Raw genomic sequence first — 16,829 nt, forward strand, 5'->3', positions numbered from 1 at the left:
CAGAAGACAATTTGTGAAAATGTTTAACAACATACTATGCATGCCATAAGTTTGGGGACACTTTGCCTTCTTTTTCCCACTTTCAGAGTATCATTTGGTTTACACTATTATTTTTTAAGTAAGAAAAACCTTGCTGAGGTTTTGTCATCATAAATCAGCACCCAGACAGGGCTTCTGATAAGTGAATTCAGGTATTTTAATGTTGCTTATTGCTGACACAGGTCTTCAGTTGCACACAAACAGCTTACAGAATCTCCACAGGAAAGTACTGACCAATATGATGGGATACTCTGGAGCCTAAAGTCACCATGCCCAGTGACAAGTGTTGTCTAGAAGGATAATAAAGCCCCCAGTACTGGGCTGTGGAGCAGAGGAACTGCGTTCAGTGGAGTGATTCAGTGATCCAGAACTGATCTTCCAACATCGTACCAGACCGCACTAACGCTCTTGTGGCCGAACGCAATCAAATCCTCACAGCAATGTTCCAACATTTTGCAACACTTAGTGTATGGGCATGCATTGTTCCCAATAAGTCAAATTATTGTAAATCAACAAAGAATGCATAAAAAAATCTAGGTGTTCCCAAACTTGTGGCAAGGCAGTGTATACAGTGTGTTAAAGTACGGTGATTTATCAGAAGACACATTCAGCCAGATTAAAGAGGAAAAGTGTCAGTCACCTTCTCAGCGAACCGGTGGGTGCCCATAGTGGAGTAGGCGTCTCCTGAAGGCATGGGGCTGGGCCTCTGTATCCGAGACTTCTCCGTCTACACACACACAAATACCATTTAAAACAGGTGCGTACATATAATTGTATTGCGGTTTGGAAGTGTGTTTGAGGTATATCGCTGCAAAACCTCATATCTCCAAAACTTTACAGGAGAAGTAAAAAATGTACTCTGCTCTTAATGCAAGTCAATGTAACCAGACCTTTTCCCATGTAAATTTGGGCCATTTTTTAAAATTTAAAAACAACGTAAAGAGCAACAGGGACTTTTAAATTATGTCAAAAACTGAAAAATGGAGATACAAGGTTTTGCGCCAACCACAGTGATATATATGCTGGGGTGCGACATGTGAGACGGACAATGTTCGAGTAAACGTACCTGTTCCTCTATTTTATCCTGTCGGTCCAGAGCGGCCTCCACAGCATCAAAGAACTCATCCTCGTTTATAAGACTGTTTGGACCCTCCTGAAGATCAGAGAGGCAAAGAGGAAGAAGACAACGAGAATGAAAGTTCTAAGAAAGGTCTGAATAATGATAAAAGCAACGAAGTCAAGTCAAAGTTTATTTATAGAGCGCTTTTTACAACAGGTATGGTCACAAAGCAGCTTTACAGAAAAAAGACTCAAAAGGGGAACCCATCCTCCTCTGGTTGACACCAGATAGGAGACAATAGCATGAGACCAAAATGAATCAGATCTGGAATTGCATCCCCCAGTACTGAGACAGCAAAGACACTTTTTTGCTGTATCTGCTAACATTTTTGATTACAGATGAAATGCCAAATATGATTGAAAAGCACCATCTTTTTTGGAGGGCCTTTCTTGATCTGTTACTTTGGAATAGGCAACTTTAATGTTAAGCCAGTAAGAAAGAATCTGTCCTACAATGAGACTTATATAAATGGTTCAAGTAGAACCAGGGCTCTGAAAATGAAAACCAAATGATATTTTGCCAGAAACATACATCATCATCCTTACCCATTTTGAAACACAACTCTAATTAGTATTATTTTTTTATTATTTACAGCCCACTAGCTTATTATTTATGTCTTACCTCAAAAAACTAAACTGTTCAGCATCACGTTTCGTATAATTTCCTTCAGTGTAGTCTAAAGATTAATTCCTTAATCACAATCTATAAGTAGACGGTTAAATTATGTATGGTTTCATAGATATATATTGGAGAAATTTGCTTGCTGATTCATAAATAATAAAAAACAAACAACTTCCAATAGCGTAAAAGTAGATCTAAAGACATTTTTTAGGCATCATCTTCAAATATGAAGGATAATATTGTCTAAAAATCATGCAGGAAAATGGTGTCCACTGGTAACAAACTCTGTAGTCATTTACATTTACTTTAAAAGGGAACACAGATTTTTTTTTTTTATGTTTCTTATTAAGTCATTTAGAGTGGTTTGGTGTAAAACGCTCCATTCTGGAGAAACTCAAGTCGGAATTGTTCACAGTGGTGGTAATAGGAACCAGATGGCTCTTAAAGCTCCCTCACAGAAAGGAATTACATGAAACTGTTATGAATTCACTGCCTGATGCCTAAACACTGTTTTACAAATTTTGAAAAGGTTTTGGCCTTAAACACATTCTGAGAGATGCAGGCAGGGCCAAATAGTTTCCAAACACCATATTTTTTCCATCATATATTTTACCATCATCAACATTATATATAGAAACACATGCAGCTTCACTGGTAGTTTTGGATGGTAAATAAAATGGTTATATCTGTGTTGTAGACATGGTGACCCCTGGTTCCCATCACCACCACTGTAAAGAAATTCTAAGTCTGGAAGTTTCTCTACAACGAACCATTTTGCACCAAACCACGGTGAAATTTACTTCAAGTAATACAGGGAGATTCACTTGAAAGAGGCCCTGAATAGTCTGTAATAACTCTTGCTAGGACGAAGCAATCTGAACGAAACCATGTGCAACGTGCTCCTCAGTATATGGAGCTTCGAACAGATTGCTTCATCCTAACAGGAGTTACAACAGAACATTCGGGGCCTCGTTCGAGTCAATCTCCCTGTATAACCAAAGGTGGGAATCCGTAATTCTGTAATATTCATCTCATTTTTAAGAACTGGTTAAGCAAACAGCTGACAAAACATATTTTAATCTTGCAGGAAAGCAGAGTCGCAGCATTTTACGGTATAGGAATAATAAAAGTGCTCTCTAAGCCTCATTTATCACACAACACCACTGCTGTGAACTGTGCAGCGAATAAAAAAATGTCAGTAGCGTTACAAACCCCACCTCATAGTCCGGGCCTCCGAAATGAGATTTCTTCTTCAGCTCGGACAATGCTGTTTTATAGGCCTCCTCCACTCTCCTCCTTTTCTCCGTCTCCTACAGAGAGAGAGGAGGAGAGAAAGAGCAAGAGAGAGAGAGAGAGAGAGAGAGAGGGGAGAGGAGTGAGAGGAGGACAGAATGAATGAGAGAGAAAGACAGAGGCAGAAAGAAATGGAAAGAGTAGGCGGGAGGGTGAGAGAGAGAGAGAGCAAAAAAAGAGCAAGAATGAGCAAGCGAGAGAGAGAGAGAGAGATAGCAAGAGTCAGTGATTGCATTCTGCCATTTGGTGATGCTACATTTTCTTATCTCGTAAACCTCGCGCTGTGAGCTACGTCTACCTTCTCCCTCTGATTTGAGTAGACAGTCCTACAGACCACCTTTACAGTCACTGTTGCTTTTGTTGGGTTTTCAAAGCACTGCAACAGAGGTGGACAATATAATGACATTTTATCATCATCATGATCTACACCGTCATGACACATGGTAAAATGTTCAAAAATACGGTCAGTACTTAAAGAACACCGACTGGCACGTTTTATTAGAATGAGTGCATAATTAGGCCTGTTTAACTGGATTTAGTTTAATAAAAATAACAGTGATCATAGCTTTTCATAGCATAGCGTATCATAAAAATGTCATCAAGTATTGTTATATTCTTGCCATACTGCCCACCCTTATAATATAATAGTACTATTCATATTTATTCATATTATAGTACTGATGCATTTGTGTTTTTAATAGCTATTGTCTGCCTTTTTGTTTGATTTATCATACATTTTTGCAATTTTACGTTTCTAGCACCATCAGGTAGTGCACCATACATTTCGCTGTGCTGCTGCGAAATGACTATAAAAGCACTGTATGTCTCAACACTAGCATTTCAATATACAAATCTCCCTAACATCAGCGATTTTTGTTGCTGTTGGAACAATTTTCTCTTTCATTTCTCTTTTGTTAATATATATCTTGCAACATATATGTGTTAATATACGCACACACGTGTGTGTGTGTGTGTGTGTGTGTGTGTGTATATACACACATTTCTTTTAGCTTTTGACATAATTTGAAAATACCTGTTACCCTTTACATTGTATGTAAATTGTATGTAAATCATGATGAATGGACTAAAAGAAATGATGGAAAAATTACTTGGAAAAACATCTGGTTCCATTAACTTACATTAAAAGTAAAGTAGGTCTTTCCTTCTCCTGTAAAGTTACCATTTTAGAGATACGAGGTTCTTCTGACAACAGCCACACACGTACATATATATGATTCACAATTATATGATGAATGGGACCAAAAGAAGTGACCCAAAATGACTTCAAACGCACTTCTGTTACATTAACTTACACTCAAAGTTAGGAATGTTTTTTGTTTCTCCTGTAAAGTTACTGTTTTGGAGATTATCTGGAGGTTTCTGGCCACAGACCAGGTCTAGAACCTACAGTAAAGAATGCATTCAGTCCAGAACTAGAGAACACATCCTTCCATTGAACAGGACAGAATAGACATTCTTCCAGAACACAAAAGCTTCTGTTCTGCTGGTGCTGGAAGCTGCATGCAGTGATCCAGCTCAACTGCAGCACGAGTCTGCAGGAATCCGTCTCCGCTGACAGCAACACAACACCTACTTAGCACCTGATGTCCTGCTCAGGGTGGCCACTATCTTTCATATTAGCAATCGAGTAATCTACTCCACTCACATTTGTGTATTAATCATTCATCTCTCCAAAATTGTGACTTAACAATTAGAAGACAAAAACATTCTTTATTATTTATACAATTTCAATATAAGTTAAAGAGATTTTATTCAAAGCAATTTTGGAGCATTTCTATTGGTCCATTCATGAAATTTTCACACAATGTAAAGGGCATCTGCTGCACGCACATTGTATCAGGAAATCTACAATTTCACCACAATCTGTTTCTAGTTTTTTTGAATAATTATTTTTTAAAAAAATATTAAACAGATTGCTGTGAGGTTAAACATTTACACCCCTATTCAACCCTAGACTGTAATACCCATGTGTCAAACACAAGCCAGGCCGAGACTCAGTCCTATTCAGCTCGCAAAATTACATTGACGTTTTATTATTATTAGCCCGTTTCACCCTGAGATTCACTACATTCCCCAGTATGCACTGCAACATAGTGTGCGTTCTGACCCCCCACCAACACCAATCTGTGGGCCAGCGGTTACACAAAAAGAAAAGATGCCTGGTGTCTACTTCAAGCAAACAGGCAGTTTTTCAAAAGAAAATACCTAAAACAATTTATTTTCATTTAGAATTATTTGTGAATACGTATTCAGTGCCTGTTTTGCTGTTGCAGTTCTGACAATATTTTAAATAAATAAAAAAAATGGTCCATTCTGGTAAAATGGCAAATCCTTTTGAAACTAACATGTCTTCCCACATTCTGTAATTTCAGAAACGCAACTAGAGTTGTGTTCTTTTGGGTGGGCGTGTTAGGTGTAAGCACGTATTGTTTTTTTTTTTGTGTGTGTGTGTCTCTCTGTCTCTCCCTTTTTTAAAAGAGGCCTTCAAGGTGGCCGAAGAGAGAGATGACCGATCACATGTGTGCTGTGTTTTAGTTTGTGCTGTTAATCTTAAATGTGTTGGGAGTGTGCTTTGTTTTAGGTATTTTACCAGTGCTTCTTTTAACTTAGTTTAAAAGACTTTGTCTTTTATGTTAGGGGAAGTGCTTTAGTGGTGGTATTTTACCTGCACGCTTTTAACTTTGTTTTACAAGAGATTGTTTGTACCACCTGGGGTTTCAAACAGGTGAGAGGGGCGCGCCTATACATTCGCACCACGTAGATGTCTACTCTGTCTAGCTCCCTAGGTCAGGGGACGGGCACTACCACATGTCCTTTTGGTTACTGGCTAGGAAAGTTTAGAGTAGTTAGCTTTTCTATCCTTTTTTAGATTAGCTGAATACTTTTTGTTTCAGAGTAGGCAAGCGTGCTTTTGTTTTCTTCTCTTCTTTGGCGCCGTCCACAGTTTGATTCTTCCAGTGCGGTACTAGGTATCACAGCACTCTGATTTTATTGAGGTTTGTTTTAATAAAAATGGCTTCAAAAGCACTATACTGGTCTGTTCCTCACACTTCTAATCCATTCTCACCAGTTCAGAATTTGAATGCCACATGTTCCTGATCCTACAGATCCTCTAGAGTAGACTGTAATAAGGCAGCACTACTTGTCTACACTCCACAAGATAAAGGGATCAGGTGGCTGTGTTATGATACCTTATCCAGTCTCCTCTGCCAGCTGTCCTCTCTCTTCACCATCAGGTCGATGCAGTGAGAGAGCGTGGCCAGGATCCCTGCTGTAGTGGCCTTGAAGGTGATGGCCTCCCCTTTAAAATCTATCCCATTGATGCCCTTAGTGCTCAGAGACTGGAACACTACAGACACAGAACGAGACAATTATCACCACAATCATAATCACTATTATCATCATCAAATGGACCATCTTTATCACTTTCATCACTATAATTATCACAGTCGTCACTAGAATCATCACTATTATTAGCATCTCTATCATCATTATCATTTCACCATCATCCTGACTACGGAAGAACTTGTTACTTTTTATTTTTAATTATCTTAAATTAGCCTATAGGCAAATAAAGTTTTATTTTATGTTAAGGCTATAACAAATATAATTTCACAATGTCATACCTACAAGAGAAAAAGAGAGAATAAGTAATTAAATGTGCAAAAAAGCATCACTACTGTTCCCACTTGAACTTGAAGCTGAGAACTGGCACATTCACAATGTGCTAGTCTTCATAAAGACCTAACAAAGAGATACGATTTGGAGAAATACTGACAGCACCGTACAGTTTGATTACCAAAGACCACTGCAAAATAGACAGTTTAGCATTTAGAAAAAAGGCCACAGGCAAAGTGCTAAAGATTTTACATTAAAACTGAACCAATCAACAAAGAGCAAACAGGTATACAGAGTGGGAACGGGATAAAAGTGAGTAATCATAAACAGCTAAACACACTGCGGAAGATAAAGCTTCAACAGGAAAGTTCTCTAAAACAAATCCGCATCAATTTATAAGCTTCATAAATTACATTTTAATAGATCTACTTTTATAGCCAGACTGTGAGTGGTCAGTGTAAGTCCTCAGGTGGTGATATTAAACTCACGCTTCTCTCTGCTGCCGTTGTAGTTGTGCAGGAACTCTCCATCGGAACGAGTGGTCGGGAAGTCGTCTTCATCGTCCTCCACAACTGGATCAAGAGTGCATGGAGAGAAACACAGTCAGTCAGTATGAACTCAGAGGCCTCTGTGGAAGGCACTGCCTAGAGCTGCCAGTACAGCAGCCTGAACAGTGAGACAGACACTGTAGAGGCCCACTGTACCACACAGCATTACAATAGACCAGCTTCTTCTACAGAGAGAGAGAGAGAGTGAGAGAGAGAGAGAGAGAGAGAGAGAGAGAGAGAGAGGAGGAAGGGGGGCAGTAGGATGAAGAAAGAAAGAAAAAGAAAGTAAGAAAGAATAAAAGAGGAAGGAAGAGGGGAAAAAGAGAAGAAAAGGAAATAAGATGGAGGAGAAAGACAGGCATGACTGAAGGGGGGGAAGGAAGAGAAAGAAAGACAGGGGGAGAGGGAACAGAGATGAAGAATGAAAAAGAGAGGGACGAAAAAGAAAGTAGTGAGATCAAAGGAAGGGAAAGATAAAGGAAAAACGACAGAAAGAAAGAGAAAGAGGATAAACGAAGGAGAAGAGAGAAGAAGAAAAAAAACAAGATGGAAGAAAAAGAGAGGCGCAATCAAAGGGGGGGGGACAGAGACAGAAAGAAAGACAGAGGGAAAAGAAGAGAGATAGAGAGAAAAAGAGAGGGACACAAAAAAAGTAGTGAGAGGAAAGGGAAGGAACGACAGAGGAAAAGAAAGATGGTGAGAGAGAAAGAAAACGAGAAAGAGGAAAAGAGAAAGAAGAGAGGAAGAGAGAGAAAGACGAAAAGAAAATAAGGTGGAGGAGAAACACAGGCGTGATCGAAGGGGGAGACAGAGATAAAGAGAATGACACAGGGAGAGGGAAGAGGGACAGAATGAAAATGAGGGGCAAGAAAGAAAGCAGTGAGATCAAAGGGAGGGAAAGATAGAGTAAAAAGAGAGATGGGGAGACACCAAGAAAAAGAGGAGGAGAAAATCGAACTTGTGTGGTTGAAAGGGGAAGGAGAGGGGGAGAGACGGAGAGAGAGAGAGAGAGAGAGAGAGAGAGAGAGAGAGAGAGACGGAGTGAGATGAGTGGAGGAAACTGCGAGTGAACAAAAGAAGTGGCTGAGTATGTGGATCAACAGGCGCTGTTGTGCTGCTGCAGCATCCTGCCAAAGAAAGAATGAAGAGGAGAGAGACAGTGACAGGGAGAGGGGGAGAGGGAGAGAGAGAGAGAAAAAAAGAGGGGGGTGAGCAAAAAAGAAACAGCGACAGAGAAAGAGAGAGGGTAAAGAGACAGTGAGTAGTGAAGAAACAGAGAGCAAGAGACAGATAAGGCGGTAAAGTACGAAGAGAGACAAGATAAAAAGAGAAAAAGGAGAGAGAGAGAGAGAGAGAGAGAGAGAGAGAGAGAGAGAGAGAGAGAGAGAAAGGAGGGGTAGGGAGCGAGCGGTGAAGAGAGAGGTTGTATCATAACGGACGTTCTTCAGCATACATGGGCGAAGTATGATAACATGCAGCGGTTGGACTCCTGACCTTAACTGTCCATGTCTGTATGTGAGACCAAACAGATGCCAGTGACCGGCTTTCATCACTGAGTGCGTTTAAATGCACTTAATAATCCGATAACTGCAGAAAATCAGATTTTGTCAGTAATCCGATCAACACGTTCACATACACTTGAGTAATCAGATAATGGGGAAACTCTGGGTCTACATGAGTCAGACAGTAATCAGATTTCTGCTTTGCAACCAGCCAATAAACTCACAGAAGAAGACGTGACGTAAACGTAACGTAAAACTCAGACTTCGTGCCGCGGCTTTTCAAAAGAAAAAAACGCGCCACTTTATCTGAAAATATGAGCATACATCGTCTAGAAGATGAAGAATATTTAAATCCTTCGTTTCATAGAGAATGTTTTCGGTTTCAGCGTCGCTCCAAAAGTGTTTTGCAGCTCGCTTATTTCTGGTACCGCTGTCTGTTTTCGTACATGCACAGACTGAGAAATCCCGAAAGAAATCAGAGTAAGAGTTTACAGCACTGAGAAATCTGATTACTGAGCAAAAATCCAGCTCTCTTTATCAGATTTCTTAATCGGATTTCTAGATCGTAGTATGATGTTTGCATGACCATTTGAATAATTGAATAACTGCAGAAATCAGATTATGATCGGATTATTGAGTCCATGTAAACGCACTCACTGTATCAAAGTGGAGGATCAGAAAGGTGTTTGCATTGTTTTTGCCACCCTGTAGACTCACTTTTGTCCCTCTGCAGCTCGTCCTTGGACACGGCGTCTGCACAGGCATCGAAGTACTTCTGCAGCGTGTCCACCTGCCTGCACAGGATGTCTCTGAACGTCTCCATCTCAGCGAGCTTCTCCCGCAGACTGTGGCCCTTCTGGAAGACACGAAAAGGAATATGTAGAAATCAAGGTCGGCAATCTATCAGGGCTCTGGGCAAAAATGTTCAAGAACCATCTGAAAGTACCCAGCCAGCCTTACAAGGAGTGAATTCAGACCCCCAGCATTGGGCTGTGGAGCAGAGGAACTGTGTTCTCTGGAGTGATGGAGCTCCACCCAATACCTTTGGGATGAGTTGGAGTGATCCAGAACTGACCATCCAACATCAGTACCTGACCTCACTAATGCTCAATCAAATCCTCACAGCTATGTTCAACATCTAGTGTAAAGCCAGAAGAGTAGAGGCTGTTACTGCAGCAAAGAGGGAGAAACTCGCTATTAATACCCTTCATTTCAGAAGAAATGCTGGAGGAGCAGGTGACATTTGGATATACAATAAATTAAATAAAGTTTGGGTCATCTAACGGTCATCTAAACTCCTGAGTGGAGCTGCTGAGGTGAATGTAAGCTCTGCATTTGAAGATGTGCACTTTTAGACTATTACATAAGATGTTCAAGTGTTTGTGTTTACAGTGTGGGAGAGGTCATCTTGAGTGAGGCCTGAGAGACAAACACAGAGTCAGAAAAGGTGTGTTCTTACCTTAAAGGAGGAGGTGGAGGTGGCGGAGTAGCCGCTGGTAGCGGAGGTGAGAGACAGCATGGAGCCATGTCTCCGCAAACTGGACTCAGAACCATAACCAGACTCGGCCTGGAGAGAGAGAGAGGGGGAGAGAGAGAGAGGGAGAGGGAGAGAGAGAGAGAGAGAGAGAGAGAGAGGGAGAGAGAGAGAGAGAGGGAGAGAGAGAGAGAGAGAGAGAGAGGGAGAGGGAGAGAGAGGGAGAGAGAGGGAGAGAGAGAGAGAGAGAGAGAGAGAGAGAGAGAGTGTGTGGGAGGGAAAGAGAGAAAAGATTTTGTAAAAATCTTTGAGAGGAAAAAATTCCTGTATAGACTCAAAGACTCATAATTCAGCTTGGTGCCGAATTCAAGTCAATGAAGCTTCAAAGTCATTCATTACACAAACAATAAATATACAGGGACACACAGTGAGATCAGAATCATATCTGTATCGGCAGATAAATGCTTAAAAAAAGTAGACAGATGTTTCGGGAGGGAAGTGTAATCTTTACGCTGGGCCGAGTGTCGAAAAACCAAAATGTACAAATAAATAAGTTAATCATTTTTTTTGACCACTGTTTTACCATCACCAACAATACATACACGTGTAGGTTCACTGGTGGTTCTGAATAGTAATCTTCAATGGCTATATTTCTGGGTCCTAGCAAAAAAAAAAAAAATCTGAGACTGTAAATTTCTCTATATTTCTCTACAATGAACAATTTCACATCAAACCACTCTGAATGTCATTGTTCACATCTCAACCATGCAATTACGCAGAATTTTGCAAAACTGGAATTCCACTTTAACAGCGCATTTCTGCCTCTAATAAAAGGCATCAAAAGTTGTGGACCCAAACGGTAGTCTTCATGGAATGACCCCTCCCAGAACTGAATAAATGTGTTAAAAAACAATAATAATAAATAATAAAAAAGTGCACTTGTTATAAACCACGTTTGAGCCATTTCATAACAGCTGATTCAGTAATAGTTCAATTCAGTTAAAGTACAATCCAGTAATAGTCACACAGAGCACACGTAGAAAGCGTAACGGCACATAACATCTGTACCAGTCCTCAGATCTGCGGCTCAAGAGAGCAAAATTCACACACAGCAACATCTCATCTCCTGTGATCCCCGCGGAACTTCTCATGAATAACAGCTGGAAATAGTCTGTGTCTATTTACAGCTGTAAATGTGTACAAACGTTCGAGTGAGTACCGGCTTATTCCTCTGAGAAGACAACAGCAAGACGAGACAAGCCCAGACCGCTGTGACACACACGGCTCTTACACAAACAGATCCGGCGCAAACGACAGGCTGACGCAACTCATTTCTCAACACCTGAGCTACACTCTGCAGCAGACCACCAGCCTGTAATCCAGCAGACCTAGAGGACCACACCTAGCCTAGCGCAACATAGCAGACCTTCATAAAAACTAGGCGTGATTCCAGTAGAGAGCGATGAGTACATCAGAACATCTCTGCACTGTTACAACACACCGGGTGTGGACTGGGCAGACGTCAAATCTTCATTTTCCTTCATTTACCATTTTATATTTTCATATCTAAGGGTCGCATTTACACCCTGGTGCTTAAAAACAGCCTCACAGCAGCACTGGGGGCATGCAGCAGTGTCTACGTTGCTATGGTAATAGTGGTGCGCCTGCCCATGTGCTGTGATAGCCACTAGTTTGTCCAAAAAAGTGTTTCCAATAATAATAATAATAATAATAATAATCAACATCCAGTTTCTTTCCACTGCTGCGGCCGTACGGATAAGTTGGGAAAATGCAACACTTGATGCAACTCATGACCACAGCGGTCAGCAGAACTTCTACGCTTCTATGCGGCTCCATTTAAAAATAAATAAATAAATAAATAAATAATATTTAACTATCTAGTTTGCTGTCGTCTATTTACCACCGACATGTAAACACAGCATGATTTCAACACTTTTAACAATATTTTTTCATATATTTATCATATATACATACACACACACACATATATATATATGCTACTACGCAGCATATTTTTAATGAAGACGCATTTTTTAAACGAGTTCTAAAGGTTGAGCCCTTTTTAAAGTTCCCTTTTACAGCCTTATAAAGAAAGATGTCATAACATGAATGAATGAAAATTCTGTTTCATTTCCTCACTCTGCAGAATCAAGGCATTGTAACCACTTCCCTAGAAAAGAGAAGCACTGAAGTGTGATAAGAAAACAACAATGAATGCCTGACAGATGCCTATTATTTTCCTTCCCCTCTTTATTTCTCTCTGTCTGTGATTCTAATCAAAGCAGACGTACACTAAGGGCATTTTTCTGCTGTACAAAGTACCAAAGCCTGAAAACTGGAGCTGTTCTTCACCGGCCCAATACCAAACGTACCAGCTTAATGGGTTTTGGTGCCTGTATGCGATTTATACTAGAGGTGGACAATATGGCAAAAATATAATCTCACGATACTTTAAGAAGTTTTCTTGATGTACAGTATGTCAGAAATATAAAAAAGGATTATAAAACATTACGAATACAAGGATTTATTACATTTTGCACACACATATGTATGTATGTATATATATCGCTGCTGTCGGAACAAAACTTCATATCTCTATTTTTGTCGTTTTTCTGTTTTTGTCATAATTCAACAGTTGTCCTTTACATTGTGTGTGTAAATGTAATGATGAATGGACCAACAGAAATGATATAAAATTACTTGGAAAAAAGTCTGGATCCATTTATATACATTAAAAGTAAATTATGTTTTTTGAAGATACAAGGTTTTGTTCTGTTTCCGAATATATTTACATTTACATTACACACACACACACACACACACACACACACATCAAACAGTTCACATATGCTGCACTAAATCAAACCTGCAGTTGGAAAGTGTTTCTAAATAATGAGCATATCCACAATTTGCTCAGAAAAGCATAGAGACCATATTGGTTGGTCCTGATTTATACCAAGACAACTTAACGGTACTCGAGGGTCTTCTCCTCTGTCTTTAGTAACACTTGCAGCAGAAGCCAACAACAATTTAGCAAATTCTTAACTAGCCCAGGTAAAGATAAAGTCACCAAGTACTATTACATGACCAATAAGTGCACCAGAACGCTAACTATCTTGGTATGTTGGTGTGTGAGAATTTTTTTAATTGAACCAGAACAGAATACATTTAAACTAGAATAAATATGATAGAATATTCAGAACAGAACTAACATATCGTTGCTGTCCAATGAAAAACATGTATCTCCTTTGCGATTTTTACTTTTCTGCATCATTTGAGCTCAGCAGACGTCCTTTACATTTCATGATTATTGGACCAATGGAAATGCTCCAAAATGGCTTAGAACAAAATATCTTTCCATTAACTTACATTGAAAGTAAAGAAGGTTTTTGCGCTCTCCTGTGAAGTTGCTATTTTGGAGATACCTGCTTTTCTTTGGACAGCGAGGTTATAAAGAGTTTGCTAACATGAGGTAGTTAGGAAGCTGAAGTTAACTTTAATAGCAGTAATGCCAGCCTGCACAGATCGAAAATCACACTGTATTATTTCATGTTTGCTTAGCTGAATTTAAGCTAAGATTAACTGGTATGCAAGACAGCTAATGCATCACTTAACCTCTTTAACTCCTTGGGACCACCGGTCTTCATTACTTTCATATTTCATAAGCTACATTCTAAAAGTGGGGGTCGTATGAGAGCTGTAACTGTCTTCTTTCCAGTCAAATAGATGGGTGATGTCATTTTAAAACGTTATAATAAAAGAAGCTGAACTTCTTCTTTTTTCTACTGAAAGTCGACCCATTTTTCCACAAATCTGAGCTATAAACTATAAACAGATGGCGTCTCTTCAGTGATCTGCTCTGTAAAAATTACTTTTATAAACAAATACAAATAGCGTGTAAGATTTTTGGCTTTCAGCAGTAAATTGTAAGCATATATCATTATGTTTATGATCATAAAACACATGTTCTGTTAATTTGAGGGGAACTTTTACCAATAGTTATTTCATGTAGTTACTGAATAATTTGCCTAACGATTTGGCCAAGTAAATTCAGATGGAAAAAACAAAATATACCTACGAGCGTTAATTAATATTCTCTCAAGACAGAATAACAAACTCTCACGAGAATAATAATCTCTAAAGGGAGTAAAAATAATATTCACTCAAGAGAATAAAAATAGGTTTATCAGCAGCCAGTAAGTTAAGCTAAATAGCAAGCAAGGCAGGTTCATTATAGAGTGGCATGACATAACCAAAAATCATTAATCGTGAACTGTGCAGCTGTGATGGTTCTGACTGTCTCTCAAACAGGTGGAAGAAGAACTAGCCACGGAATTGCACTGTTGGTACCTGTTTGGGTAGAAAAACATCATAAATGTCCAAAACTATCCAGATAACCCTTTTAATTACTGAATTAACAGCATTATTATTAGTTATAGCTGCTGTTAATACTAATTATTATTAGTAGTATTAACAGCAGTAACAAAAGCAGCACAGTAAAACCGTGTAACGGTGTTATTCAACCACTAGGTGGCAGTGGAAAGCTTCCTCTCTACACTGAGTGCTTAAATCCAAGGTAACTACAGTTCAAAGGCAAGGAATAACCCTCTCCTGGTAAACGCAGGTCCCTGTTACAATCATTCCATCCAATCGAAAAGGATCTTACTGACACTCAAACATCAATAAAGTCACCATCATCCAATCAGAGGACAAGAATAGCCGGTGTGAGTGTTCTGACATCGATCGCCTCTCTGGCTGGAGAACAGAGAGCAATTTACAGTCTGATAAAAGCCAATACAACACAGACAACCTACATCAAATACACACAGACACACGGACACACACACACACACACACACACACACACGGACACACACAGACACACGGACACACACACACACACACACACACACACACTAAACACAGTACAAACCACATGCACACCTGTTTTCATACAAAGTGAGGACACAGGGTAATGCAAATACAGTTCTGAAGCAAATATATTAAGATTTTGGCATGTATTAACGGGGGTTTGGTGACAGTCCAAGCCCAGTTGACATATATATTTATATTATATTTTTATATTATATTTATATATATATATATATATATATATATATATATATATATATATATATATATATATATATATATATATATATATATATATATATATATATATTTTCATTCCGCTGCTGTCGGAACAAAACCTCGTATCTCCAAAATGGTAAAAATTCACAGGAGAAGGAAGAAATATGCTGTACTTTTAATGTAAACTGTATGCAAAAATAACAAAAAATAAATTGACTGACAGTTATTCTAGATTTTGGAACAAGCACGCCCAACCAAAAGACATGATCTTCCTCTTTCAGCTAAAAATATTTGTCAACTTTGCAACTTTGGTATAAAAAAAAAAAAATATTGTAGATTAGCTCTCTTTTACTCTCTCTCTCTCTCTCTCTCTATATATATATATATATATATATATATATATATATATATATATATATATATATATATATATATATATATATATATATATATATATATATATATGTAAACACACACACACGCATGCACACACAAAATCAATGAGCCCGATCAACTTGGAGAGAGAGAGATAAAGAGAGAGTCAGTGCTTTATAACTGGGCCGTTTTGCTGACAGTGTGGAACTGCAGTGTACTGTCTGAAGGCCAGACGCTTTATAGGAGCGAAGCTTCAGAAGTATAAAAGGTGAACTCTACCATTTACTTCAGAAAGAGCGCAGTGGGGGCTATAAATCTCCCCTCACTCTATCACGCAACCCAGGTTTGGCTGCACACAATGCACCAGAGGAAAACAGGACTGGCCTACAGGGCCAACACAAGAGCCCTGACTTCACAAGGTGCTTTACAAAAGCTCAAAGTTACATAATTATTTTTTGTTTGTGTCACAGACGGTACATTTAGAGTTACACTTACGTTTAGTTTTAGATTTTTCCAAAGACTTATTACACATAGACACTTGTACATCATACATATGGGACATAATAAGTGTATGTAATGTCATATTCCAGCTGTCTAAAAAAAAAAAAATGTTCAAAATAGTAACTTTAGAATAAAATAGTAACATTTAATGAAAAGACATTTTACTCCAAGTCATTTTAGATCATTTGTATTGTATTTATAATTATTTATTCATTTTTATTTTTTTTCCAATGTAGAGCACAGCAAAACATAGAAAAATAAAAACGAATGAAACAATAAATGAGAAAATAGTGTGTGCCTATCGCTGTTGTTGGAAGAAAACCTCATATCTCCAAAATGGTAACATGTTGAAATATTTTTAAATTGTATTGCGCATTGTGAGAAGTTTTAAAATATTATATTATATTTGTCCATATCAACCTCTACTAGTCTAACATTAAATACTGTATTGCAGACAGAATTAAAATATACTGGATCTGACCGACACTCAGCAGCACTGCTGGGTTACTAATGCTCAATAAGCAGATCAGAGAGAATCAAGTTTACAGAGGAGTGAACAATACAGAGAGAGAGAGAGAGAGAGAGAGAGAGAGAGAGAGAGAGAG

General features: G+C 38.8%; 1 protein-coding gene across 3 annotated transcripts in view; it reads right to left on the reverse strand.

Moving 5' to 3' along the window:
• The window catches only part of LOC118819955 (ceramide transfer protein), an 83,322-nt gene that overhangs the window by 9,507 nt on the left and 56,986 nt on the right, over nt 1-16,829 (reverse strand). For all 3 annotated transcript variants that reach the window (XM_036587991.1, XM_036587992.1, XM_036587993.1), the window contains 7 exons: nt 10,222-10,329; nt 9,480-9,618; nt 7,201-7,284; nt 6,286-6,443; nt 2,998-3,090; nt 1,106-1,192; nt 680-766 (listed from right to left, as the gene is read on the reverse strand). In XM_036587991.1, coding sequence (XP_036443884.1) covers nt 680-766; nt 1,106-1,192; nt 2,998-3,090; nt 6,286-6,443; nt 7,201-7,284; nt 9,480-9,618; nt 10,222-10,329 — 756 coding nt within the window. The remainder of the gene's footprint in view (nt 1-679; nt 767-1,105; nt 1,193-2,997; nt 3,091-6,285; nt 6,444-7,200; nt 7,285-9,479; nt 9,619-10,221; nt 10,330-16,829) is intronic.

This window comes from Colossoma macropomum, unplaced genomic scaffold (assembly GCF_904425465.1).
Source record: "Colossoma macropomum unplaced genomic scaffold, Colossoma_macropomum, whole genome shotgun sequence".
In the NCBI taxonomy this organism is placed as follows: Eukaryota; Metazoa; Chordata; class Actinopteri; order Characiformes; family Serrasalmidae; genus Colossoma; species Colossoma macropomum.